Source organism: Saimiri boliviensis, chromosome 8, assembly GCF_048565385.1.
Source record: "Saimiri boliviensis isolate mSaiBol1 chromosome 8, mSaiBol1.pri, whole genome shotgun sequence".
Taxonomy (NCBI): Eukaryota; Metazoa; Chordata; class Mammalia; order Primates; family Cebidae; genus Saimiri; species Saimiri boliviensis.
In genome coordinates, this window is record NC_133456.1 from 9,206,005 (window position 1) to 9,232,925 (window position 26,921).

A 26,921-nucleotide genomic window follows, 5' to 3' on the forward strand; every position below is an offset into this window, starting at 1 on the left:
CCCGCTTTACTGTGTCATTTGTATAATTTGAAGTGGGACTTTATATTGATTTTTTTTTTTCCCGCTAGCTCAAGAAAATAGTTTGTTCAAATGGCCTTCGTCTGTCATACTCATCATACAAACAGTCTGTAAACTAGGACAGTCTTAGTAATGATAAGGTTATGCAGGCAACTCTGTCACAGCGAAGAAGCCTTTGATTGCTTGACTTTCACGTTCTTGCTTTGAAGGAGGACTGGAGCTGTAGCTTCTTGATTCTCTGTAAAGTCATATGACCTCGCGCTATTTTCCCCCTCCTAAAATCAGTGGTGTTGAGTTCCATGTTGGAGGGTTTATGTATGGCAGTTGGAGTGTGATATGAGGAGTTAGGGCCATAGGTTGCTGGTTCTCTCTGTATCCTTGGACAAGTGACTGCCTGTCTCCCAGCCTCCATTTGCCTATGTGATGAGTGGGGGTGGATTTTCTATTTATGAATGGTGAAACAAGAAGCTCTATATGGTGAGAGCTTTAGAAATACATTTCAGGAGTTCTTCAGTAGGGGTCCAGTCCACTAGCTCCTCAAAACACTGGAAACATGATCATTGGAGCTGCTGGCTCTGGAGATGCAAACAGAGTTGCTCAGGGCATGGAAGGGGGAAGGTAGCAGGGTGTATTCTACAGCCCAGAACTGCCACAGCAAATGCTCTTTTTGCATTTTGAATGAAATAAGAAGGATTCTAGAATTTTCACTGATTTAGGGTGGTTTATGGTCAGTATCGAACTGCTCAGCTTCGGGAAACCTGGTTCTTTCAGTACATTGTCCATTGCTACATACATGTATATATATGTAATTCTCTGCTTCTGTTGATTGTAGCCGGAAATATAATGCATTTTTTTCCCTTGGGGTTTATTAAACATGACTTCTTTGCTTCATTAGAATGTAGAAATTAGTTGTTACCCTAAAACCTTCTGGAGGAGGCAGTCAGCTACTTTTCCCTTACAGAGTTAATTTTCTTCAGCTGCTAAACCCCATGACACTCAATGATGAGTCCTCAATTCTTAGTAAAATTGGGTACAAAGAATCAGGAAATACATATAGTAAGTAACAATTGTACAAAAAAATATAATGGGCCATGGAATTGCTTCATGTTGAAATTATAAATAATCTGTAATGCTATTAATACTAGAATAATGGTAGCGCTTCTCATCTTCAGGGTGCCTCGTGAGATTAACCATGGTGGTTATGCTGGTGACGTGTTTACATAAAACCTGTGCTTTCTGAATGTGTGTTGCAGTCTTAACATTCTTGAAATCTTTGCAGACCAGTTCTCAAGATGGGATAGGAAAGCTGGACTCTAGGTTACCAAGTGAAATCGGCCCGACTCCTCCTGTGTTGAGACTAGTCATCTACTGTTCCTTCCATTGAGACAGAACTGTTGCCTGTGTTTTTACTAGTCCTGTTGAATGCAATGGATGGTATTTTGAATTCCTGGGTTAAAAACAGAATTGAAAATCTGAAATGCCTTTACAGAGCGGGCAGCTAAAGTTGCTGAGCAGCAGGAGAGAGAGCGAGCAGCACAGCAACAGCAGCCGAGTGCTTCTCCCCGAGCAGGCACCCCTGTGGGGGCTCTCATGGGGGTGGTGCCACCACCAACACCAATGGGGATGCTCAATCAGCAGTTGACACCTGTTGCAGGTAAAAACAGGAGCTAAGACCATTTTTTTCCACTTTAAGAAATTCCTTCATTTTTTTTTTTCTCCAATAAGGAGTAGGCCACAGTCTATTGCCTTTTCTCATGACAGATTCAAAGTTTGAAGTCATCCATGTTGTCCTATATTGCCTTTCCCATACAGGCAATGCCTCCCCTCTGCCCCAGAAATGGGCCCTGGGCCCAACCCTGGGAATTGGTAGGGAGCAGCTCTTCCCTTGGCTATGGACATGGTCTGGTGATGTTCTCTACCCCAGACTGCTCTTGATAGAGCACTATAGCAGAAAATATGAAAGTAGACCCTTAATTCTGTTCTAGAGGGACTCCCAAGAGAAAACACAAAACCAATCTTTAGGTGGTGTTGATTTTCCCGTCTCATTCCAGTATTCAGTTTGCCTTGTTCTGCTGCAGCCATCCTTAAAAGACTGACCATTTAAAAGGATTTTTTGACAATGAATTGTAAATCCTTTCTTGGTCACCAATGTGCATGACTGCTAAATAGAATACAAAGTCCTTATTCAATTCATTGTGCCCACTCTGTAATGCTTTTCTCTTTAATTACATTAAACTGCATTTTCTGTTAGTATCCCAGTCACATATTTAAGAAAAAAAAAAAAAGAAAATGATGAATGTGGTTTGCCTGTGTGTGTTGTCTCTGGTTCTGGTAGTCATAGCAAATCTGACTCTTCTTGAATTGAATATCTTTGTCTGACATGTCTCCAATGAGAAGCCTGCAGACCACTTCTCGGGCCCCTTCTTTGAGATCTCTCCAAGCCTGGTGAGGTCTGTACCAGCGACCTGTGTTTCTTCTTAAGTCTGACCTTTTCACAGGGAGTCCAAGATAGTGTTGTTCAAGGCAGGCTTGGTGAGATGCTGTTTTTGCTGTTTTTGTTTTTGCTTTTTAAGGAAGAGTAGCATAGGATAACTTTTCCATTGTTGCTCCTAACTTTTGTGATGGCAAGTTCTATAATGCACTGTCGCTGAACTCAGCAGTTGCACTCGCCAAAGCACATCTGAATCATGGCTTTCGGTACTTTCAGTGTAACTGATGTTGATCTAACAAATCTCATAATCGCCTGCTCTATTCCATGGCCCATTTTGGTTAATGGGGTTCCAGAGGTTTTTAGAAATCAGGCCTTGAACATGGGGACTTTGAAAGTTAGAATTCCCTCATTGACATCCTGTTTTGTTCTATTTGATGTGTGACATTGTGGCACTGTGCCCTTGACTTCAAAACCCAGGGACACATTAACAAAATGAATACAAACAGCTAAAAACATTTTTTAAAAAACAGCAGCTGCAGCATTTTAGCTCCCTGTTGGGGAATAACATTATAGAACTCTATGGATGAGGAAGTTGGGCCCTCCAGAAAGCCCCTGCTCCATTATTTAGGGTATGCTGGCTAGACTTCTGGGCCCTGGGAGTGAAAAGCAAGCATGCTCTACAGTAACCACTCTTTGGTCCTCAGGGGGAATTCTGCAGCTAAGAGGATGATTTTTCATGGTCTTACAGGTTTCTTAGGGCCTGAGTCTTACTTATTAGCCTGGTTGCTGTCTTGAGACCAGCTTTGCTTACAAGCATTGAAGCTCATTTGAACACATGTGACTGGGATAATAAATGCCAAAGTACAGTTTAATGAAGACAAGCGTCATGTCTTTCAGTTCTTAATTTCTTCAACCACAGCCTGTGAAGGCTGCGTTCAGATGGGCTTTTGTAATTGAAAGCAAAGCCTCTTAACATCCTTAAATTTCCCACCTATTTATCCCTAAAAGCTATAACTGGTGGTGTGGTTAAAAGGTATATTGGTAGCATTGGATCTCATGTTTAAGATGATGGTGTCTGTTCAAAAGTAGTTTTTACTCTCCGAACTCTCATTTAAAAAAATAATAAAACTTATAATTCTATTTTATGTATAGAGAGATTACTATTCAGATTTTTGTTATTTGGTTTAAAACATGTAATTTTAAGTTTATCAGTCAGCTTAGGTATGAATAATGAAGCAGGGTGAATCGATCTCAGAATTTTTAGTAATTTCATAACCTTGAAAGACTAAACTTCTATAAATAAGTATCTTTGAAATCTTCAGGGAAAGTCAAAGAGTAAAATTCTCAGAATCTGAAGTTTTCCACTGTTTGACAGAGTCCCTCTATAGAGTATTTTATAAAAATGAGGTTTGGCACCAGTCCCTCAACCCTCCCTTTGCAAGAAGCTGTGACCAAAGGTGACTGCATTTTGGGGGAGCTTTGTGCTCTTGTTCATAATGATCATTACAAATCCCAGAAAAGTCAAGTTGTTTTTCTTGTTTAAAAAAAAAAATGCCATGTGGTTTTAAAGGTCTTTTGATAGGTCCTTGACAGTTTGAATTTTTTTTCTTAACGTTCATTTCTTCTGCCGAAAAATACTTGTTTGCTGAAACTTTTTTCTAGCCAGTAGAAAATACTTTGTCATGTATAGGTACACTTTGAAAATAAAGAAATAAAAGCCTCTCTGTTCACAGAAATTGTGTACCTCAAATTAAAATGCTCCCTATTAAGTTTTATATGAGGACATTTGAGCTTGGAGACTGATGACATTTGGCATTTTCTCATATCAGCAGAGCCTGATTCTCCAGCCATTCCTCTGTAAGGTGTGTGTGTGTGTGTAGGCTCTTGAGTGACCTGGGCTTGGTTTGTTTGGGAGGGTTTAGGTTTTATCTTTATCACATTTTTAGATCTAAAGAATGAAATACCATTCACTGTGATGGCTCTTAGAAGCTGTTCCCCGGCTCAAGGCCAAACACAATCCATTCTTACCAGTAGTAGTAAGGCTAGAAAGGAGAAGGAGTAGATGTAGAAGTCTTGAAAAATTCTTGCCCCTAAGCTGGAGAACCATGCTTTGTGATCAGGACTATGCGCCTCATTTCACTCCATTCCTGTTTCCCCTCATGTGTACCCATGATAGGCATATGAGTGTGGGCAGAGTGGAATGATGGGGTTTATACTATTCAGTTAGAACTGCAGTCGGCAGAACTGGTCATTCTGTTTGAACAGCTTGCAATAATTTATGACTTTGGGAAGGCTGTTACTAGCACTTATTACAGTTATTTAACTGAAAACATACAGCTTATTTACCCCAGGGAAAATAACTACAAATAATAGTGTACTAAGTACTAATTTATCTCAAAGTGTTGGGTCTCATATTTGTAACTTTTTATTTTGTTCATTATTGCAACAAAATAATTGCACTAATTGCTGTTATATCATGCAGTACTAAGGGTGCTTTATTCATTGGTAGTGCATGTGGGGGGTGGTTGTTATTACTTAGCTCGTGTTGCATGTTAATGATGCATGTCTGAAATTTGTTGTGTCCTTCAAGGCATGATGGGTGGCTATCCGCCAGGCCTTCCACCTTTGCAGGGCCCAGTTGATGGCCTTGTTAGCATGGGCAGCATGCAGCCACTTCACCCTGGGGGGCCTCCACCCCACCATCTTCCGCCAGGTGTGCCTGGCCTCCCAGGCATCCCACCACCGGGTAAGAACTTCATCCTCATTCACTCATTAATCTCATCTTCATATTCTCTTTTTCCTCTTTCAACCAGTTGTTCCAGGAGGCACCCGTGGCTCATTGTTGCCAGGCCTTCCTTCCCTGAGAATCCCAAGGTTGTCATCAGTGGGGCATGTGCTGTGCATTGAGCAGGTGGCCCAGCACTTATGCCTTTGTGTACCTGGCTACCTGGCAGCAGCATAGTACACATGGCAGAGGCCAGACTCAGCAAACCAAGGGACAACAGGCATACTGTATCACCACTCAACTAATTTGGCGTATCCTCAAAAAGCCAGACAGCCTAGAAAGCTGTGCCCTCTTATCGGTGAATGAAGTTTCCCAGATTGCTGGTTCAGAGTAACATATAATAGCACTTTTTGCTCTTGAGTTGCATTTTTCCCTCTGGTGCAATTCTTATCTCACAGGGTATAGAGTACCTGTTCCATCTCCTACTTCTCTCAAGCAGCCTTTCTAAGGAGATCGCAGAGCTGCTAATATAGAACTCTTCAGAAATCTTTCACTCAGTCTGTCTGAGAAACAAAAAGGAGGGAGGGAATGAATTTTCACTGAATTAGTTTTCTGTTCTGTATGTGAGTTCCCTAAGAGGCATGACATATCAGGTGCAGTGGCTTATGCCTGTAATTCCAGCACTTTGAGAGAATGAGGCAGGTGAATCACTTGAGCCCAGGAGTTCAAGACCAACCTGGACAACCTGGTGAGACCCCATCTCTATAAAAATTAGCCAGGGGTGGTGACATGTACCTATAGTCCCAGCTACTCAGGAGGCTGAGGTGGGAGAACTACCTGAGCCCAGGGAGACTGAGGCTGCAGTGAGTGGTGATCACACCATTGCACTCCAGCCTGAACCACAGAGTAAGACCCTGTCTCAAAAAAAAAAAAAAAAAAAAAAAAGCCTGACATTAAAGAACAGCCTAGTCTACCCTCCTAGCTCTAGATATTGGTTTGTCTGCCAATAGAAACTTAGAAGTTCCTTCATATAGAAATACATAAATGGAGGCCAGGCGTAGTGGCTCACACCTGTAATCCCAGCATTTTGGGAGGCCGAGGCAGGCAGATCATGAGGTCAAGAGATTGAGACCATCCTGGCCAACACGGTGAAACCCTGTCTCTACTAAAAATACAAAAAATTAGCCAGGTGTGGTGGTGCACACTTGTAGTCCCAGCTACTCGGGAGACTGAGACGGAAGAATTACTTGAACCAAGAGGCGGAGGTTGCAGTGAGCCCAGATTGCACAATTGCACCACTCCAGCCTTGGCAGAGTGAGACTTTGTCTCAAAAAAAAAAAAAAGAAATATATAAATGGAGTCCAGAAATAGCTACATTCATTTTCACTTTATAATGAATTAGCAAGTTTTAAATTATTTTGAAGAAAAATGAAAAGAAAATCACATGTTCCCATATTAATTGCCATCATATGCAAAAGAACTCTTAGCTATAATCTGGATGGAGGGAATGTGACCTTTGGAAGACTTGGAAAGCATTGGGTCCATTACCTAAAACATCAGCTAAGGACCCAAACCAGATGGTAAAATGTGGGTGGAAACTTTATTAAACTTGCTTATACCTGTGTTGGACCTACCAGCGATAGGGTTTTGGAGGGTACCAAATGATGCTTTGGAGGGTGCATCCAGCAGTGTGCAGGGTGAGCAAACTTCGTGGCCTGGCCTGGAGCCTCCAGCCACACTCTTTGTTGAGTGTTGCTTAGAATATGGCCATAATTCCACAGAAGCATTTGCTCCAGGTGTTCCCAGAGGAGGAATTGTTTGTAGAGTTAGGTGCTTCATATGAAAACAGTGAACTGTGTGTGAATTGCTGTTGCAGTAGGAGTCAGTCATAAGATGAATGTTCCCATATGGCAGGTAGACTTGGCCTTAATTCTTTGCCCTCTCACCTTGACACAGGGTATCACTGAGTCAGTAAGACCAGGCTGGAGTTGACACCTTCTAAGTGCACTTAGTCTAACCATGACTTAGAGCCATGTCTAAGGCCAGTACCCTCTAGGTTGCAGATGTCTTTTGGTGGATGTTGTGGCATAGCTGTCTTCCTTTCCCCTTTCCTGAAATTCTAAATTGAATTTGAGAGAAGCCCAACACACCTGCTTAGAATTGAAGAGACAGGGTCAGGCGCGGTGACTCAGCTCCTGTAATTCCAGCACTTTGGAAGGCCAAGGTAGGAGGATTGCTTGAGCCCAGGAGTTCAAGACCAGTAGGCAACATGATGAAACCCATGTCTATTTTTATTTAATTTTTAAAAAGAGAGAATTGAGGAGACAGGGAAGACCCCCTCTTAGTGCCTACAAATGCACGTCCGAGCAGGCTTAGAGGAGTGGGGGATTCAGTGAGCTCTTCTGGTGACTCAGCTCACATTCTCACCCCCTGCCCCAGAATGACATTTGTAAAGAGAGGAAGCAGAAGAGTTTGCTGATTTGTTTTTGCTGCCCTGCAAAGCAATGATTTAAGCATTTTAGGGAGCCACACCATGTTGTGGAGTCTAAGGTGGGTGAGTATCCCAGGGCGCAGGGAGGGGATAGGCACAGAGGTTAATAATAATTGCTGGAGCAGCAGCTTACCCACCACAACCTCTTCATGAAGCTCTTCATTCATGAATAATCATCAGGATCCTCCTTTGGTGATCCAGGTGCACTTCAGGGTACTTAGAATATAAAACTTCCTGCTTTTTAAACAGCTTTCTTACTTGTTATTTTCTAACAAATAGGCTCTCTTATGCTTCCTGGAAGTGGCATTTAACAGTTCTGAACCGGCCAGGCGCGGTGGCTCACGCCTGTAATCCCAGCACTTTGGGAGGCCGAGGCGGGTGAATCACGAGGTCAAAGAGATCGAGACCATCCTGGTCAACATAGTGAAACCCCGTCTCTACTAAAAATACAAAAAATTAGCTGGGCATGGTGGCACGTGCCTGTAATCCCAGCTACTCAGGAGGCTGAGGCAGGAGAATTGCCTGAACCCAGGAGGCGGAGGTTGCGGTGAGCCAAGATCGCGCCATTGCACTCCAGCCTGGGTAACAAGAGCGAAACTCCGTCTCAAAAAAAAAATTAATTAAAAAAAAAAAAAAAAAAACAGTTCTGAACCTTAGTGCTCACTTCAGTAGCATATACACTAAAACTGGAACAATTCAGAGATTAGCATGGCCCCTGCACAAAGATGACATGGAAATTCATGAAACATTTCTGAACTTAATGATGAGCTGCTTCTGCCTGGACAGTATATCATGATCTTTAATCCAGAGGGACTATACACTATGAAGTTACCTTCTCTCGATCCTTCTACACTGCCAGCAGGATTTGTTTACATTTTCAAGAACAGTTCACCACAGTTGTAAGTTTATTTCTTTTTAATTAACTGGGTTCCTTGCCTATTTCTGTATTTTATCAGAATAGCAAATATGTGCCCTGAAATAAAAAAGCCTTGGACACTAAATTTAGTACATCTCGTTATTATCAACTAGTGCCTGTGAGACAACAATTGCTCATGAGCATTCACTGAGGGAAGCTTACAAAATTATCATCAGAGATACAGAACAAATATAGTAGGGCCATGAAGTCTCTCTTTCCTTTGTCATTTTGCATATAAAATCATAGCAACAAGGTTACTTCACTTCAGATCATTCCTTTTCTTTCTTTCTTTCTTTTTTTTTTTTTTTTTGAGATGGAGTCTTATTCTGTCGCCCAGGTTGGAGTGCAGTGGCAAGATCTCACTGCAGCCTCCACCTCCCAGGTTCAAGCGATTCTTCTGCCTCAGCCTCCTAAGTAGCTGGGATTACAGGTGCACACCACCACCCCCAGCTAAATTTTGTTATTTTTAGTAGAGACGGGGTTACACCATGTTGGCCAGGCTGGTCTTGAACTCCTGACCTCATGATCCACCCACATGGGCCTCCCAAAGTGCTGGGATTACAGGTGTGAGCCACTGCACCCGGCCCTTCAGATGATTCCTTTTCAGAGTGATATTCTATCAGATTGAGGTGTTCTCTCTCTGCCAACACTAGTGACTCCACTTAGAACTAGCTGCTGGTGGTCTGGAAGGGGATAGCAAGGCTGTGCCTTCAGCCTTCACAAAGCTCATTTAACTATGCACTTCCACAGCCTCTTCCCTTGTGTCCCTACTATCCTAGCACATTGCTTACTGCTGAGCCTGATTCCAGTGTCATTCCTGCTGAAATTAAATACAGGCCTCAATTGCAGGAGAATGTGTTATCAGAAGAAAAACACCTTCAGTTTAGGGGAATATTCTGACAATAGCTTACCTAGAGAAATACTAGAATTTTATGCAGGGTTCGAATCATTTCTAAGCCATAATAGATGTACATCTGCAGATCGTTCTAGTATTATACTTTTAAATACCTAGAAACAAAAGAACTTTCTATTAACATCCTGTTGGGGTGCTTAGGATTCCTAGCCACAAAGATTCAAGGGCAGAGGTACATAGGTTTGAATTATGAATGGCATCATTTCTCATCAGACAGTAGTTTTTTAGTCATTTCAACCCAGAGCCTCTAACTGTGCCATTGCATTCTGAATTATAGGTGTGATAAACCAAGGAGTGGCCCCTATGGTAGGGACTCCAGCACCAGGTGGAAGTCCATATGGACAACAGGTGAGCCTCCCAATTTGATTTTCTAGGACTTGACAGAATTCCATTTATCCTCAGAGCATGTGCAGAGTATCTTTTTGCCTCACCATGTGGCCCTGTGCTCTTTCAGGTGGGAGTTTTGGGGCCTCCTGGGCAGCAGGCACCACCTCCATATCCCGGCCCACATCCAGCTGGACCCCCCGTCATACAGCAGCCAACAACACCCATGTTTGTAGCTCCCCCACCAAAGACCCAGCGGCTTCTTCACTCAGAGGCCTACCTGAAATACATTGAAGGACTCAGTGCTGAGTCCAACAGCATTAGCAAGTGGGATCAGACACTGGCAGGTAAGGAGATTCCTTCTAAATAAGCCTTTGTGAAATACATGCTTCCTTAAAGCTGTCTCACTGCTATTAGTATATTATTTCATACAATAAACATCCCTTTTTCTTACATAGTTAAATTGCATAGTTCATAGAATGATTTGGAGTTTTTTTGCATGTTGACATCACACGCAGTGGTGCAATCTCAACTCACTACAACCTCCACCTCCTGGGTTCAAGTAATTCTCTTGCCTCAGCCTCCAGAGTAGCGGGGATTACAGGCATGCACCACCATGCCCAGCTAATTTTTACATTTTTAATAGAGATGGGGTTTCACATTATCAGCCAGGCTGGTCTTAAACTCTTGACCTCAAGTGATCTGTCCGCCTCCCAAAGTGCTGGGATTACAGGGGTAAGCCACTTGTGCCCAACCTGAAAATGGTTTTTGGGTTTTTTAAATTGTTTTTTGAGACAGTCTCAGTGTATTGCCCAGGCTGGAGTGCAGTGGTGTAGTCTCGGCTCACTGCAACCTCTGACCCCTGGGTTCAAGCAATTCTTTTTTTTTTTTTTTTTTTTTTTTTTTTTTTTTTTTTTAAATCAAGCAGCGTAAGAAGATCAAGCAATTCTTGTGCCTCAGCCTCCTGAGCAGCTGGAATTACAGGTGTTCACTACCACACCCGACTAATTTTTGTATTTTTGGTGAAGACAGGGTTTCGCCATTTTGGCCAGGCTGGTCTCGAACTCCTGACCCCAGGTGATCCACTGACCTCGGCCTCCCAAATTGCTTGGATTATAGGCATGAGCCACCAGATCTGGCCTAAAAAAAAAAATTTTTTTTTTTTTTTGCCTAGTGTTCTCATAAACATCCCTGCCATCTTTTTAAGTATATTTTTATTTTTTTCCAGGTATTTGGACATTAGTATAGATGCATTTGGGTAAATTAAAAATTATTGGCCAGGCACAGTGGCTCCCACTTTGGGAGGCTTAAGTGGACAGATTACTTGAGCTCAGGAGTTTGAGACCAGCGTGGACAACATGGCGAAACACTGTCTCTATAAAAAAAATTTAAAACTTCTCCAGATGAGGGCTGGGAGCAGTGGTTCACACCTGTAATCCCAGCACTTTGGGAGGTCGAGGCAGGCAGATCACTTGAGGTCAGGAGATCAAGACCAGCCTAGCCAACATGGTGAAATCTCATCTCTACTAAAATATAAAAATTAGCCAGGCATGGTAGCAAGTGCCTGTAATCCCAGCTACTTGGGAGTCTGAGGCATGAGAATCCCTTAAACCCAGGAGGTGGAGGTTGCAGTGGGCCAAGATTGCACCACTGCACTCCAGCCTGGGCAACAGAATAAGACTTCTGTCTCAAAAAAAAAAAAAAAAAAAAAACAACTATTTTACCTCAGTTTAACAAAAGGAAAAAAATATTAGAAACCTATTAGGCTCTTCATTTAGTGTAACATACTTAATGTATTTTCAGTTAAGTACTAAAGTACTTGTGTAGTTTATGGAGAGAAGTTTACAAGTTTCTACTTGTTCTTAATTTCTAAACCAACTTTGGTAATTTCATTTCTTTTCCCTTTCTTCACATTTACCTTTTTAGGAATTTTTGTTAACATTGAAGTGATTATTAAATATCAGGGGTGCCTACAAAAAAATTTTAATGATCATGCCAGGAACGGTGGCTTATGCCTATAATCCCAGCACTTTGGGAGGCCAAGGTGGGCAGATCACCTGAGGTCAGGAATTCGAGACCAGCCTGGCCAACATGTTGAAACCCTGTCTCTACTAAAAATATAAAAATAAGCCAGGCATGGTGGCGGGCACCTGTAATCCCAGCTACTTGTGGGAGGCTGAGGCAGGAGAATCGCTTCAACGCAGGAGGTAGAGGTTGCAGTGAGCGAGATCTTGCTACTGTACTCCAGCCTGGGCAGCAGAGTGAGACTCCATCTCATATATATATATATATATATATATATATATATATATATATAACATCAGATCTTTTAGTGCCTAGTAAAATGATGTAAGAAATGTGCCCGGAAATATTCTGCAGTTAAAATTTGTAATATTTAATAAATATCAAATATTTTGTGTTTCAATAAGTCTGTCAGACCTTAGACTGAGGGAAATTTTGTGAACTTAAAATTCCATTTTCTATCTCTCTGTACTTTAATTTTCAGCTCGAAGACGTGATGTCCATTTGTCAAAAGAACAGGAGAGCCGCCTACCCTCTCACTGGCTGAAAAGCAAAGGGGCCCACACCACCATGGCAGATGCCCTCTGGCGCCTTCGAGATTTGATGCTCCGGGACACCCTCAACATTCGCCAAGCATACAACCTAGAAAACGTTTAATCACATAATTACGTTTCTTTTTTATAGAAGCATAAAGAGTCGTGGAACAGTAGCCATTTTAGTTACTGGGGGTGGGGGGAAAGGAACAAAGGATAATTTTTATTGCATTTTACTGTACATCACAAGGCCATTTTTATATAAGGACACTTTTAATAAGCTATTTCAATTTGTTTTTGTTATATTAAGTTGACTTTATCAAATACACAAAGATTTTTTTGCATATGTTTCCTTCGTTTAAAACCAGTTTCATAATTGGTTGTATATGTAGACTTGGAGTTTTATCTTTTTACTTGTTGCCATGGAACTGAAACCATTAGAGGTTTTGTCTAGGCTTGGGGTTTTTGGTTTTTTTGGTTTTGGGGTTTTTTTTATATATATATAAAAGAACAAAATGAAAAAAAAAAGTACACACACGAGTTTACAGATTAGTTTAAATTGATAATGAAATGTGAAGTTTGTCCTAGTTTACATCTTAGAGAGGGGAGTGTACTTGTGTTTGTTTCATGTGCCTGAATATCTTAAGCCACTTTCTGCAAAAGCTGTTTCTTAAAGTTGAAGTGCATTCTTTGAAAGGTGGTTATTTAGGTTTTAGATGTTTGATAGACATGGCACATTTGGTCTGTTAACTCAGAGGCTCACTACAGAAATCTGTAATCAGTGCTGTGCATCTGTCTGCAGATAATGTGCCTCCTGCACACCAGGAGGGGAAAAAGCACCTTTTCTTGTGCTGAATTAGGCACCTATGAGGTAGACGATGGTGTCAGTGATTTTTGCAGAACATGTGCACAACCCTGAGGTATATTTAGTCTGGGCAGGTACGTTTAAGGGTATTTTGATCTATTTATAATGAATTCACAATGTATGCCTATAAATATCAGATGATTTAAAATTTTAAACCTGTTACATTGAACAACATTGAAGTTCATCTTGAAGAAAGCATTAAGGTATGCATGGAGGTGATTTATTTTTAAACATAACACCTAACCTAACTTGGGGAAGTGAATATGTAACTAGATATGAGCTGTGTAAGAAGCATAATTGTGAATGGGTAGATTGCTTTCATATACAAGTATGTTTAGTATTATTTCCTCATTATCAGATGTTTTTTTTTTTCTAAGTTTCAACGTTGTAATTCTCAACCAGAAATTTAATACTTTCTAAAATATTTTTAAAATTTAGCTTGTGCTTTTGAATTGCAGAAGGGAATCATAATTTAATAAAATGCTCATTAGAAGGACCATTACAGATCCCAGACACTTGGGTTTGGTGACCCTCTTTCTTATATGACCCTAGAATAAAACATTTGAAGGCAGCATAGGATGGCAGACAGTAGGAACACTGTTTCACTTAGCGGCATGTTTTTGAAACCTGCTTTATTGTAACTGGGTGGTTGCCATTGTGGCAGAGCTTCCACTTCTGTGTATAAGCTGAGAGTCACTCTCAGAGGATGCTTTTTTCCTTTTAATCTGCTATGAATCAATACCCAGATGTTTAATTACTGTACTTATTAAATCATGAGGGCAAAAGAGTGTAGAATGGAAGAAAGTCTCTTGTATCTAGATACTTTAAATACAGGAGGCCCTTTAACTTAATTGCCTTTAGTCAACCACTGGATTTCAATTTGCATCAAGTATTCTAAAAATTTTTGAATTTAAAAAAATGTATTGCAGTAGTGTGTCAGTACCTTACTGTTAAACTGAGTCAGATAAATCTTCAGTTCCTGGTTATTTGGGCAGTTGAATCATCATGGACTGTATAATGCAATCAGATTATTTTGTTTCTAGACATCCTTGAATTACACCAAAGAACATGAAATTTAGTTGTGGTTAAATTATTTATTTATTTCATGCATTCATTTTATTTCCCTTTAAGGTCTGGATGAGACTTCTTTGGGGAGCCTCTAAAAAAAAACTCTTCACCGGGGGCCACGTGGGTCATGAGAAGCCTCCAGGCTCCTTCCCAGTGCCTAGAGGTGCTGTAGGAAACAGAGATCAAGCCAGGGGCTTCCCTAAGGCAGTGCGGCGCTGGCCCAGGGCATCACTAGACAGGCCCTAATTAAGTTAAAAAAAAAAAAAAGCCTATGTATTTATTTAAGAATCATGTCTTTCTGTATATTAACTTGGAGGATATCCATTAATATTTAGGATATAAGATTTGAGGTTGGCCATCTTCAAAAAAGAAAAACCAAAAAAAAAAAATTCTGACTTAAGAAAGTACAAGTAAACTATACATCTTTTTTTCATAAGTTTTAGGAACTAGTAATGTGGCTTAGAAAGTATAATGGACTAAATGTTTTCAAAATGTAAGTTCCTGTGGAGAATTGTTTATATTTCGGGTGGGGGGACAGAGGGGAAACTATAGGTTTAAAATAGTATGTTTCTCAGCCAACTGATTTAAAAGGCCTTTAACTGTTTTTTTTAAAACGCACTCTTCCCTTCCTATGAGGAAGATTTGAGGGGGGCACTTATTTCTGTAAAATCCCCAAATTGGTGTTGATGACTTTTGAGCTTAAATGTTTTCAGACCTGATTAAAACTTGGTTTCTTCTAATTTCTGTATCATATCATCTGAGGTTTACGTGGTAACTAGTCTTATAACATGTATGTATCATTTTTTGTTGTTCATCTAAAGCTTTTTAATCCAAATAAATACGGAGTTTGCAAAGTGATTTGGATTAACCAGGTTTGGTTGTTCTGTTAGCTGTGTCAGATATTAGTTTCAAGCAGATTTAACTCCTGCAAGCCCTGATCTCATGCTGACACGGATGTGGCTGCCAATTTAAGAGAATAAATCTCCACAGGTGGAGAAGAAAGGCAGTGTCCAGACCCCTGGTTCAGGGCTCAGGCCACATTAACACAGCCACATGTACTCAGACTGCAGCCTGAAGTGCCCCACACCACACCTTAGGCTGGCAGTCAAGGAATTCCTAACATGTCCCAGCATGGGCAGAAATGCAGGTTGAAGTTAAAATTGGAGAGAGTTACTGAAGGCGGAAAGTATCATAAAGCAGTGTAGCCCACTTCAAATAGCTTTTCTGTGGCCAGAAGAAACAGGTGGCCGAGGTATCTTTATCATCTTTTTTTTTTTTTTTTTTTTTTTTGAGACGGAGTTTCGCTCTTGTTACCTAGGCTGGAGTGCAATGGTGCTATCTCGGCTCACCACAACCTCCGCCTCCTGGGTTCAGGCAATTCTCCTGCCTCTGCCTCCTGAGTACTCAGCTGGGATTACAGGCACAAGCCACCATGTCCAGCTAATTTTTTGTATTTTTAGTAGAAATGGGGTTTCACCATGTTGACCAGGATGGTCTCGATCTCTCGACCTCGTGATCCACCCGCCTCGGCCTCCCAAAGTGCTGGGATTACAGGCTTGAGCCACCGCGCCCAGCCTAACATCTTTATAAGCTCTTAAAACATGACCACGCTTTCAGTAGAAAGTGTTGGTAAAATCAACCAACTGTTTTCCTCTAATATCACTTTGCAAATCCCTGTGGTTCTGTTCTCCTGAATTTAGGATAGTAAAACTGGCGTCTGTGCCCCTGAGCATATTTTGAATAATCAGTTGCTGTATAGCTAGACATCCCATCTGAACACTGAGCAAATACTGCTATTACTCTGTTCCTTTTTTCTTCTTCTTCTTCCTTTTAGGCAGAACGTCACTCTGTCGCGCAGGCTGGAATGTAGTGGTGCGATCTCGGCTCACTGCAGCCTCCACCTCCTGGGTTCAAGCAATTCTCATTCCACAGCCACCTGAGTAGCTGGGACTACAGCCATGTGCCATCATACCTGACTAATTTTTGTATTTTAGTAGAGACAGGGCTTCTCTATGTTGACCAGGCTGGTTTAGAACTCCTGGCCTCGAATGATCCGCTGCCTCAATCTAAAGTGCTAGGATTATAGGTGTGAGCCACCACACCTGGCCTACTCTGTTCCTTTTTAGCCTGGAAGTATGCTAGATCAGCTGAATGAAAGTTCAGAATTAAACAAATTAATGGACTGTCCTTTTTTCCTGTTTTAGCTATTTCATGGTATTTCTATCTTGCATATTGCACATAAATGAGACAAACTCCAGATTTAATACATGCGTGAAGATAAAGCACTGATATGCTTTACTAGGGAGATAAGTTACTTTGGAAAACACAAGGTCCAAGAGCTTTTATTTATTTATTTATTTATTTGAGACGAGTCTCACTGTCTCCAGGCTGGCGTGCAGTGGTGCAAGCTCAGTTCTCTGCAACCTCTGCCTCCTGGGTTCAAAGGATTATCCTGCCTCAGGTTCCTGAGTAGCTGGGACTACAGGCACGTGCCACCACGCCCAGCTAATTTTTGTTTTAGTAGAGATGGTTTCACCATGTTGGCCAGGATGGTCTTGATTTCTCCACCTCGTGATCCGCCCACTTTGACCTCCCAAAGTGCTGGGATTATAGGTGTGAGCCACTGTACCAGGCCCAAGAGTGTGTATCTTTTTTTTTTTTTTTTTTTTTTTTTGAGACGGAGTTTCGCTCTTGTTACCCAGGCTGGAGTGCAATGGCGCAATCCCGGCTCACTGCAACCTCCGCCTCCTGGGTTCAGGCGATTCTCCTGCCTCAGCCTCCTGAGTAGCTGGGATTACAGGCACGCGCCACCACGCCCAGCTAATTTTTTGTATTTTTAGTAGAGACGGGGTTTCACCATGTTGACCAGGATGGTCTCGATCTCTCGACCTCGTGATCCACCCGTCTCGGCCTCCCAAAGTGCTGGGATTATAGGCGTGAGCCACCGCGCCCGGCCCGAGTGTGTATCTTTTTAAAGAGTTAATTCAGTGTGAAAAATTTGAACACATGCAAGAAAGGGAGATTAAGTATCATATCAAGGATTTAGGTTAAGACTTCCAAAATAGAACTGCTAGATAAACAAAAATAACTAATTTATTAGGTGGTTTTTGTTTTTTGCTGTAATACCCTTGTACCATTTATAGGTACTTTATTAATTCAGATGATAAAGTAACACTCAAAATCCGATGTTCTTTCCCCAACACCGTGGAGGTCGAGTTGTAGCAATAAATGCAAATTAGATTTTCAGCATTCTGAAAAAAGTGCTGTAGTTTTTGAAATTTATTAAAATTTTATTTTCTGTAGTTTATAGTTGGTGGCACTGCAGTTTTTTGTTTTTTGTTTTGTTTTTTGTAGACAGGGTTATAGCTGTGACTACAGGTGCACACCACCATGCCTGGCTAATTTTTTGTACTTTTTGTACATACTGGGTTTCGCCATGTTTCCCAGGCTGGTCTTGAACTCCTGGGCTCAAGCAATCCTCCCACCTCATCCTCCCAAAGTGCTGGGATTATAGACATGAGCCACCACTCCTGGCTTTAAGTTCCCATAAGTAGGATAGAGTCATATTCCTAGTAGGAGAGTTAAAAATATTTTTGAGGGAAAATTTTTTTTTTTTTTTTTTTTTTTTTTTTTGAGACGGAGTTTCGCTCTTGTTACCCAGGCTGGAGTGCAATGGCGCGATCTCGGCTCACCGCAACCTCCGCCTCCTGGGCTCAGGCAATTCTCCTGTCTCGGCCTCCTGAGTAGCTAGGATTACAGGCACGCGCCACCATGCCCAGCTAATTTTTTGTATTTTTAGTAGAGACGGGGTTTCACTATGTTGACCAGGATGGTCTCGATCTCTTGACCTCGTGATCCACCCGCCTCAGCCTCCCAAAGTGCTAGGATTACAGGCTTGAGCCACCGCGCCCGGCCAAGGGAAAATTCTTTTTTTTTTTTTTTTTTGAGACGGAGTTTCGCTCTCGTTACCCAGGCTGGAGTGCAATGGCGCGATTTCGGCTCACTGCAACCTCCGCCTCCTGGGTTCAGGCAATTCTCCTGCCTCAGCCTCCTGAGTAGCTGGGATTACAGGCACGCGCCACCATGCCCAGCTAATGTTTTGTATTTTTAGTAGGGACGGAGTTTCACCATGTTGACCAGGATGGTCTCGATCTCTCGACCTCGTGATCCACCCGCCTCAGCCTCCCAAAGTGCTGGGATTACAGGCTTGAGCCACCGCGCCCGGCCTAAAGGGAAAATTCTTTACCTTAGCTGGGCACAGTGGCTTACGCCTGTAATCCCAACACTTTGGTAGGCCAAGGTGGGAGGACTACCTGTGCCCAAGATTTTGAGACCAGCCTGGTCAACATAGCAAGTCCCTGTGTCTACAAAAACTTTAAAAATTAGCCAGGCATGGTAGCTGGCTAGTCCCAGCTACAGGAGAAGGTTAGGAAGGAGGATCACTTGAGCTCAAGAATTCAAGGCTGCAGTGAACTATAATCAGGCCACTGAACTCCAGCCTGGGTGACAGTGAAACCCTATCTTAAAAAAAAAAAAAAAAAAAAAGCTTACATCTTGGTTAACAAATGAGTTCTCACTCATAGCATCCAAACTAATGTGCTCTGAAAAACTGTCTTCCATCGAATACAGTCATTGCTTTGGTAGTCTACCTGCCTAAAGTCAGAAGCTGTCCAGTCTTTCTTTTTTCTTTTAATAGAGATGGAGTCTGTGGCCCTGAACTCCGTGCCTCAAGCAGTCCTCCTACCTGAGCCTCCCAAAGTGCTTGGCTTACAGGTGTGAGCCACCATGCCTGATCGTCATTTTCAAAGTCTGTTGTCCTTCAATAAATTAACATTCTAATGAAAAGAAAAAGAAATGGAGAGGAAAGCCCTAGGGAAAGCTAACATGAAATTCAGTCTAATGGTTCTCGGTGGGGTGGAAGCAGAGGGATGGGCCAGGGAATGAACCCACAGCAGGAACAGAAGTTAGCCAGTAGTTTTATTAGTGTTTACTATTACTATTTGTAAGAGGTATGACATATTCTCTACCTGTGTCAACTATTAAACTCCTAAAGCAAGGTGGGTGAGGGCAAACAGAGAATATGGCCATGTAATTATTACGAGAGAATGATATATTTTATACAGCAGGCAAGTCACTAAAAATGGTTCATCAGGTTTACCAGGAATCCTAGATGACACAACTGGGCATGAGAATACGATGAACCACTGTCCCCTCCCTGGTGGTGGATAGGTAATTACCGGCCTTTCACATTGAAGCTATCTTGCAGCCATGACTAAGGGCTTGCTGTACTGTAGTGTAGGTAGTGCTTTAACGAGATCTGAGTAGTTAATGGTTCTTTACTGAATTGGTTCTAATGTAAGTGGACTAAAATTAAAAATCTCTAGAAAAAATTAGAGGAGACATGTTTGTGGCAGAGATCATTAACTTGAGGATATCCTTTGACCTTAAGCATCAACTTTATTCTCCTGCAATAGAAACTATTCTGAAACTTAGTTTTTAGTGTGTACGTATTTTCTTGCTTGAAACAATGTTGGATGTGGTTATCCAAGCATGGAAAGGTGTCTGCTTTTTCTTTTTCTTTTTTCATTTTTTTGAGACAGAGTCTCCTCCGCCAGGTTGGAGTGCAGTTGTATGATCTCAGCTCACTGCAACCTCCACCTCCCAGGTTCAAGCAATTCTCCTGCCTTAGCCTCCTGAGTCATTGAGACTACAGGTATGTGCCACCATGCCCAGCCTAATTTTTGTATTTTTAGTAGAGACAGGGTTTCACCATGTTGGCCAGGATGGTTTCAAACTCCTGACCTTGTGATTCACCCACCTCAGCCTCCCAAAGTGCTGGGATTACAGGCATGAGCTACCATGCCCGGCCACCATCTGCTTTTTCTACCAGGCTGATCCAAACTTACACTGGGTCAAATTGCCAAATCACTCAGTAGACTGAGCCTCTGATTTAGGTCAAGTCTGGGATTGCTTTAAACTGTATAGGTTCACTTTCTCAAAGAAGGAGCAACTGTTTCTAGCAGCTGAATGGAAGCATCTTCATCACAGAGTGGGGTGAAACCTGTTGCCCATGATCCTCATGAAGGTCCAGCCCTTGAAGTTTAGTGGAGCCAAGCAAGGGAGGGGCTTATTTCTGTTCAAAAGAATATTAGCGCCGGGCGCGGTGGCTCAAGCCTGTAATCCCAGCACTTTGAGAGGCCGAGGCGGGTGGATCACGAGGTTGAGAGATCGAGACCATCCTGGTCAACATGGTGAAACCCCGTCTCTACTAAAAATACAAAAAATTAGCTGGGCATGGTGGCTCGTGCCTGTAATCCCAGCTACTCAGGAGGCTGAGGCAGGAGAATTGCCTGAACCCAGGAGGCGGAGGTTGCGGTGAGCCGAGATCGCGCCATTGCACTCCAGCCTGGGTAACAAGATCGAAACTCCGTCTCAAAAAAAAAAATACTAGCATGAGAAATGTATAGTCAGTAATTTCCACCACCCTAGCAAAAAGTTTATAATCTAGTAGCTGGCAGAAATGTAACCTGCATAATGATCTTGGTTTAAATGACCTTGCATTGGAGAATGTGTCCATAATTTAATTTGAATTCTGCAAAACAGTAAATAAGGTTATTAGTTGCCTAAAATAATTCGGGCTGCACTGAAAAGCATCCTGATTGATCCTTGAATTGTTTAAGAACTATTTCATGGACTTGATTCATTGAATAAGTGTTTTAGGAGGAAATAATTTTCCTACAAGTGCTGTCCAGCAGTGACTTGGGAAGTACTCAAGCAGAGACAGAATTATAAAAATTCTTTGCAAGGACAGTTACTGTAATATTGTGCAGCTGCTAAAGGACAAGCTGTGTCAGAACAAGAAATCTGAAAAGGCACTGAAACCACTAGTAAAAATTCACATTGACTTTATTGACTGCTGAAGTTCAGTCTCATTCATCTTCCAGCCTTCTCTGATACTGTCTTTCTGAGGCTTTTCTACGGTAGACATCATCTGTATCAAACAAAAAATTGCTTAGATTTTTAAGAAACATTTAAAATTAAAAACAATCTGCGTAATTTAATCAATAGTCTAGGTCTGCCACTTATTTCTGAATCTCGGCATTAATGTTTAACTCAATGCCAAAATAAATTTAAAGCAAAACTTGAGTTAGATGAGGACTACATTAATGGAGTTCTAGACCTAAATAGGGTAAAAGTGGGTGTCTTGAAAGATAGAATCATGTCTTAGCACATCTCTTTTTTTTTTTTTCCTTTTTTTTTTTTTTTTTTTTGAGACGGAGTTTCGCTCTTGTTACCCAGGCTGGAGTGCAATGGCGCGATCTCGGCTCACCGCAACCTCCGCCTCCCGGGTTCAGGCAATTCTCCTGTCTCAGCCTCCTGAATTCTTTTTTTTTTTTTTTTTTTGAGACGGAGTTTCGCTCTTGTTACCCAGGCTGGAGTGCAATGGCGCGATCTCGGCTCACCGCAACCTCCGCCTCCTGGGTTCAGGCAATTCTCCTGCCTCAGCCTCCCGAGTAGCTGGGATTACAGGCACGCACCACCATGCCCAGCTAATTTTTTGTATTTTTAGTAGAGACGGGGTTTCACCATGTTGACCAGGTTGGTCTCGATCTCTCGACCTTGTGATCCACCCGCCTCAGCCTCCCAAAGTGCTGGGATTACAGGCTTGAGACACCGCGCCCGGCAACATTTCTTTAAGATGTGGGTTGGCGGCCGGTCGCGGTGGCTCACGCCTGTAATCCCAGCACTTTGGGAGGCTGAGGCGGGTGGATCACAAGGTCAAGAGATCCAGACCATGCTGGTCAACATGGTGAGACCCCGTCTCTGCTAAAAATACAAAAAATTAGCTGGGCATGGTGGCGCATGCCTGTAATCCCAGCTACTCGGGAGGCTGAGGCAGGAGAATTGCCTGAACCCAGGAGGAGGAGGTTGCGGTGAGCCGAGATCGCGCCATTGCACTCCAGCCTGGGTAACAAGAGCGAAACTCCGTCTCAAAAAAAATGTGGGTTGGCAATTCACAAGTGATATTGTTTCAGGAGAGGGGCAAAGCAGAAAGGGCCGACGGGATGGGGAAGTCCTCCTGAAAGGAAATGGCCTGTCCAGAGTTAATGGTCAGTAATGCATTACCACCGTTTTTTGTTTTTTGTGTTTTTTTTGAGATGGAGTCTCACTCTCATCTAGGCTGGTGTGCAATGACGCAATCTCAGCTCACTGCAACATCTGCCTCCTGGGTTCAAGTGATCCTGCCTCAGCCTCCCAAGTAGCTGGGATTACAGGTGCCCACCACCACGCCCAGCTAATTTTTTGTATTTTTAATAGAGACAGGGTTTCTCTATGTTGGTGAGGCTGGTCTCAAACTCTTGACCTCATGATCCGCCCACCTTGGCTTCTCAAAAGTGTTGGGATTACAGGCATGAGCCACTGCGCCCGGCGCATTACCACTGTCTTTACAGTGCTGATCATCTGGACCCACACCAAAGATCTGATGCCAATGACTGCCCTGTAAAGACAATGGTAGTTAGCAAAGCCAGACAGGACAGCTTCCTCCAGAGTTTGGACAGAAGAGTCCAAAGAGAACTAGCCAGTTAGGAGTTTCCCTGAACCTTCAGATCCACCCCCTTATACAACTGTCGTGAGCAAGTCTGTTCCTTAGGCCCAAACGATGTCACCGGCAGGGGTGAAGGGCAGGACTGGAGGCACGTGATCTTTACTAAGTGCAGGGAAGGTCGCCAGGCTGGACGGCAATGTGCCTGGCCTACAGGAGAGCCGGGCCGCCCTGACTGCCAAGCGAATGGGACTGCACTTGCCCAGCGCTCTGAGTGCAATGCGCGGTCTGCAATCTGAGAATATTCCCCAGAAAAACGGATCCCTGCCGCCTCGTGTCTTCCTGAAAGAGACTGCTACCCCCTTACTTACAGAAAGTCTCCTGGCCCACGCGTATGTTAATCATGATCCACTCCATCGTTCCTCCCAGGACAAAAAAGAAGGGCAGGAACCGGTAGATGCCGAATCGCCGCTTCCCGGGCACCCGCTGCAGAATCCGTCTCACCTGGGCCTTGGGGAACATGCTCGAACGAGGTCCCGGAAAGGGGTACGGCGGAACCAAGCACTGGATTGCCCGGACGCAGCCGAGGCCGCTCCGCGCGTTCTCGCCGTGTACGGCGGCCTGGACAACAAGCGAGCGCCGCCCTCCGCCACTGTCTGGTAAACGCACGAGCGCCGGAGCTGGGCGGTGACCTTCGACAGCGAGGCGTAGCCGCCAATCAGAGTACTGCAAGGCGCGCGTGCTCCGTGAGGCCGAGCAGGGCCTGAAGCAGCTGCGCAGGCGCCTCAGCTCTGGAGGTGGGGCGGCCCAAACGGGAGGGCAGCCCACGTGGCGCCGGCCCGGCCCCGCCTCCTGGCCGCCCCGGTGCGGGAGAGAGTTTAAGAGACTACCCTCTACTCGGCCACCGCCATTTTTATTCCTAACATCCTGATAGAAGTGATGACCCTCTCTCATGGACTAAGTATGTACAGCACCATATTCCAAAATGCAGTTATTCACTGACTTGCGTTTATTTCGGAGGCGTGATTGGTGCCTAGACTTCTTTTTTTTTTTTTTTTTTTTTTTTTGAGACGGAGTTTCACTGTTGTTACCCAGGCTGGAGTGCAATGGCACAATCTCGGCTCACCGCAATCTCCGCCTCCTGGGTTCAAGCAATTCTCCTGCCTCAGCCTCCTGAGTAGCTGGGACTACAGGCGTGCACCACCATGCCCGGCTAATTTTTGTATTTTTAGTAGAGACGGGGTTTCACCTTGCTGACCAAGATGGTCTCGATCTCTTGACCTCGTGATCCACCCGCCTAGGCCTCCCAAAGTGCTGGGATTATAGGCGTGAGCCACCGCGCCCGGCCGGTGCCTAGACTTCTAAAGTAACAGAATTTGATATAGAGTGTTGAACGCTGAACTTTGTCAATTATCACAGCAAAAATCTAAGTAAGCGCCGCTTGAGATTCCCAAAATTAACAAAAGCTACCTTGTATGGGGCACTTACCGTTCCACAGGCACCTGTAGGTGCTTTAGTCACAATAATCGCCGAAGAGCACGATAATTAAGGAGCCCAAGCTCTGTTGTCAAATCACATCCCTGCTCTATAGGTGCTCCCTTAACCCATGTGTGCCTCAATTCTCTAAGCCGTAAAATGGAGGCCTTCCTTGCTCTGACGCTGTGAGGATTTAGTACGGTAATATAAATGATGCACTGAACACAGTCATGGAGCATAGTAACTGATTAACATTAGTTATAATATTCATTATGATGATGATAATGATTGGCAGCGCCCCTGTTCTCCACATGTATTCCCAAACATGGTTTTCGTTTGTTTGTTTGTTTGTTTGTTTGATACAGGATCTCACTCTGTTATCCAGGCTGGAGTGCAGTGGCGCGATCTCGGTTCACTACAACCTCCTCCTCCCAGGCTCAAGCCATCCTCCCACCTCAGCCTCCCTAGTAGCTGGGACTACAGGCACACACCACCACATCCAGCTAATTTTTAAATTTTTTGTAGAGATGAGGGATTGCCCAGGCTGGTCTCAAACTCCTGAGCTCAAGAGGTCCTCCTGCCTTGGCCTCCCAAAGTGCTGTGATTGCAGGCGTGAGCCACCATGTTCAGTCTGAACGTGTATTCTTTTTTTTTTTTTTTTGAGACGAAGTTTCGCTCTTGTTACCCAGGCTGGAGTGCAATGGCACAATCTCGGCTCACCGCAACCTCCGCCTCCTGGGTTCAGGCAATTCTTCTGCCTCAGCCTCCTGAGTAGCTGGGATTATAGGCACGCGCCACCATGCCCAGCTAATTTTTTGTATTTTTAGTAGAGACGGGGTTTCACCATGTTGACCAGGATGGTCTCGATCTCTTGACCTCGTGATCCACCCGCCTCGGCCTCCCAAAGTGCTAGGATTACAGGCTTGAGCCACCGCGCCCGGCCTGAACGTGTATTCTTTACATGTATTCTCTTAATTGAAAATTTGAGAGACTATGCCAGGTAGAAGCAGGGCTCTGGCTTAAGAAACTTCGCTTGTCATTTCGTCCTCTCATGCTGCTGTGCTTGCTGAAGATAACTGAAAGGGGCAGTCATCCCATTACCTAGAGATAAGATAACAACTGCAGGAACAGCTTTGAGAAGGGAGACAACCATTAGACAATATAAGGAAGGTAAATGAAAACTTAGAACCAATGAGACGATTTGGCGATATGGACACAAAATATACAAAAGCAGACTGGAGGAGAGAGCAAGCAGGGCCCCAGAAAGTGTCATAGGGCCTGCAGTGTGAGCAGCCTGAGCTGCCGCCCATACAACCGGCTTTAGAGAGCCAGCCAGGAAGCCTCTTTCTCCTCCAGGTCGACTCCATCCAAGCAGGCACACACACACAGGTTTGATGCTCGCTCCCATTTCTGCAGGTGGTTTTGACGGCTGGACTGCAGGCAACCCCTCTCCTGGAGGAGGTTCACGTGTGGCCAGATTCCCAGCACACCCACTAGCTCACTGGGGCCCTGGGGGCACCACCCTCTAGCGCCTCCTATGGCCTCATTCTTTACCAGTTCCCGGGCCATGGGCTGCCACACTGTAGGTCTTCAATCAAGTTTCAGTGGAGTTTCGAATATACCCACACCCTGAAAGCCAGCGAGGCCACCTGAGGAGACAACGGGTGCCAGCTGGCTGGCTCCTCTGCGACCTGGGCCGCGGGTGCTGCGTCGCCTCCTCCGGACCCGAAGCACAACCTGGTATGCGTGCGGGCTCAGAATACGGATCCGAGCAAAAGAAATGCGAGTGAAGAGGGGCTCTGAGCAGGAAAGAAGAATTTCATTGGAAAGCCTGGCAACATAGCTAGAAAATACCGCAGAATCTCACGAGGGTCCTGCACTGGGAAACGGGGAGTTGGCAGGTCGGTGCAGCCAGTTACCGCGGTCAGAACCAAGTGGGCACAGTGACCGCTACCCACAGCCCTGCAGCGCACTGCCAAGTCACCTGGTTGAATTAGAAGGGGTCACCCTGGCGGGAGAAGAGTCTGCCTTAGTGGACATCGGCTGCCCTGCGGGCCCCTCGGTCTCCCCCGGCGTGGGCCTGGCACCGGGGAACGCGGGAAGGGCTCTTTGTTAGATTAGTGAGTGATCTGGCCCGGGCTCTGGTCAGTGAGCAGTCAGTCCAAGCCCGGATTCGGGAGACCAGGACCCCAGGAAAGGAGGGCACAAGAACTAGGGGGAGGGGCGGATGATCAGGGGTCAGAAGCATCCAGAGGCGCAGGGAAGCGGGCGGACCCGAGAGCGGAGAGGAAGGCAGAGGACCAGGGGGTCGGGGGAGACCCGCCGCTCTCCGGCTGTCTCCTCTCGGCGCCTTGGCCATCCGGAGCCTCTCAGGGACGGCCACTCTTAAGCCCTCTGACTTCCAGGGCTGGGGTCGGGGAAAGGCGCCGCCATCGCCGGCGTGACGGCCGAAGGGGGGGCGCAAAGTCCTCCAGGGCCGCGCGGGAGACTGGGGGAGGGGGCTGGGGAGCCCGTCCCGCCCCGCCCCGCCGGGTCCGGGGCCTCCCGCCCCCCGGCCCGAGGGGCGCGCCCATTGGCAGGCCGGGCTCCGCGCA

At 44.4% G+C, this 26,921-nt stretch overlaps 2 protein-coding genes and 1 non-coding gene across 52 annotated transcripts in view; 2 read left to right on the forward strand and 1 right to left on the reverse strand.

Annotated features, from left to right (window-relative positions):
• The window catches only part of PBRM1 (polybromo 1), a 152,928-nt gene extending 137,764 nt beyond the window's left edge, over positions 1-15,164 (forward strand). For 21 of the 50 annotated variants that reach the window (XM_074403700.1, XM_074403712.1, XM_074403714.1 and 18 more), the window contains 5 exons: positions 1,508-1,672; positions 5,040-5,195; positions 9,772-9,842; positions 9,949-10,165; positions 12,325-15,164. In XM_074403700.1, coding sequence (XP_074259801.1) covers positions 1,508-1,672; positions 5,040-5,195; positions 9,772-9,842; positions 9,949-10,165; positions 12,325-12,497 — 782 coding nt within the window. In that variant the 3' untranslated portion in view covers positions 12,498-15,164. The remainder of the gene's footprint in view (positions 1-1,507; positions 1,673-5,039; positions 5,196-9,771; positions 9,843-9,948; positions 10,166-12,324) is intronic. The other 29 variants (XM_039477145.2, XM_074403739.1, XM_074403742.1 and 26 more) reach the window with 2 other exon arrangements.
• LOC120367238 (U6 spliceosomal RNA) lies at positions 8,322-8,425 on the forward strand. The gene has a single exon (XR_005581663.1). It is a non-coding gene; the product is annotated as a U6 spliceosomal RNA (small nuclear RNA).
• Positions 15,165-21,194: 6,030 nt separating the features above from the next.
• Positions 21,195-23,462, reverse strand: UQCC5 (ubiquinol-cytochrome c reductase complex assembly factor 5). Its single transcript, XM_039477560.2, has 2 exons — positions 23,223-23,462; positions 21,195-21,297 (listed from the first exon to the last, which is right to left on the reverse strand). The coding sequence occupies exons 1-2, from the start codon at positions 23,371-23,373 to the stop codon at positions 21,236-21,238; spliced, it is 213 nt and encodes a 70-aa protein (XP_039333494.2). The 5' UTR covers positions 23,374-23,462; the 3' UTR covers positions 21,195-21,235.
• Positions 23,463-26,921: the final 3,459 nt, after the last annotated feature.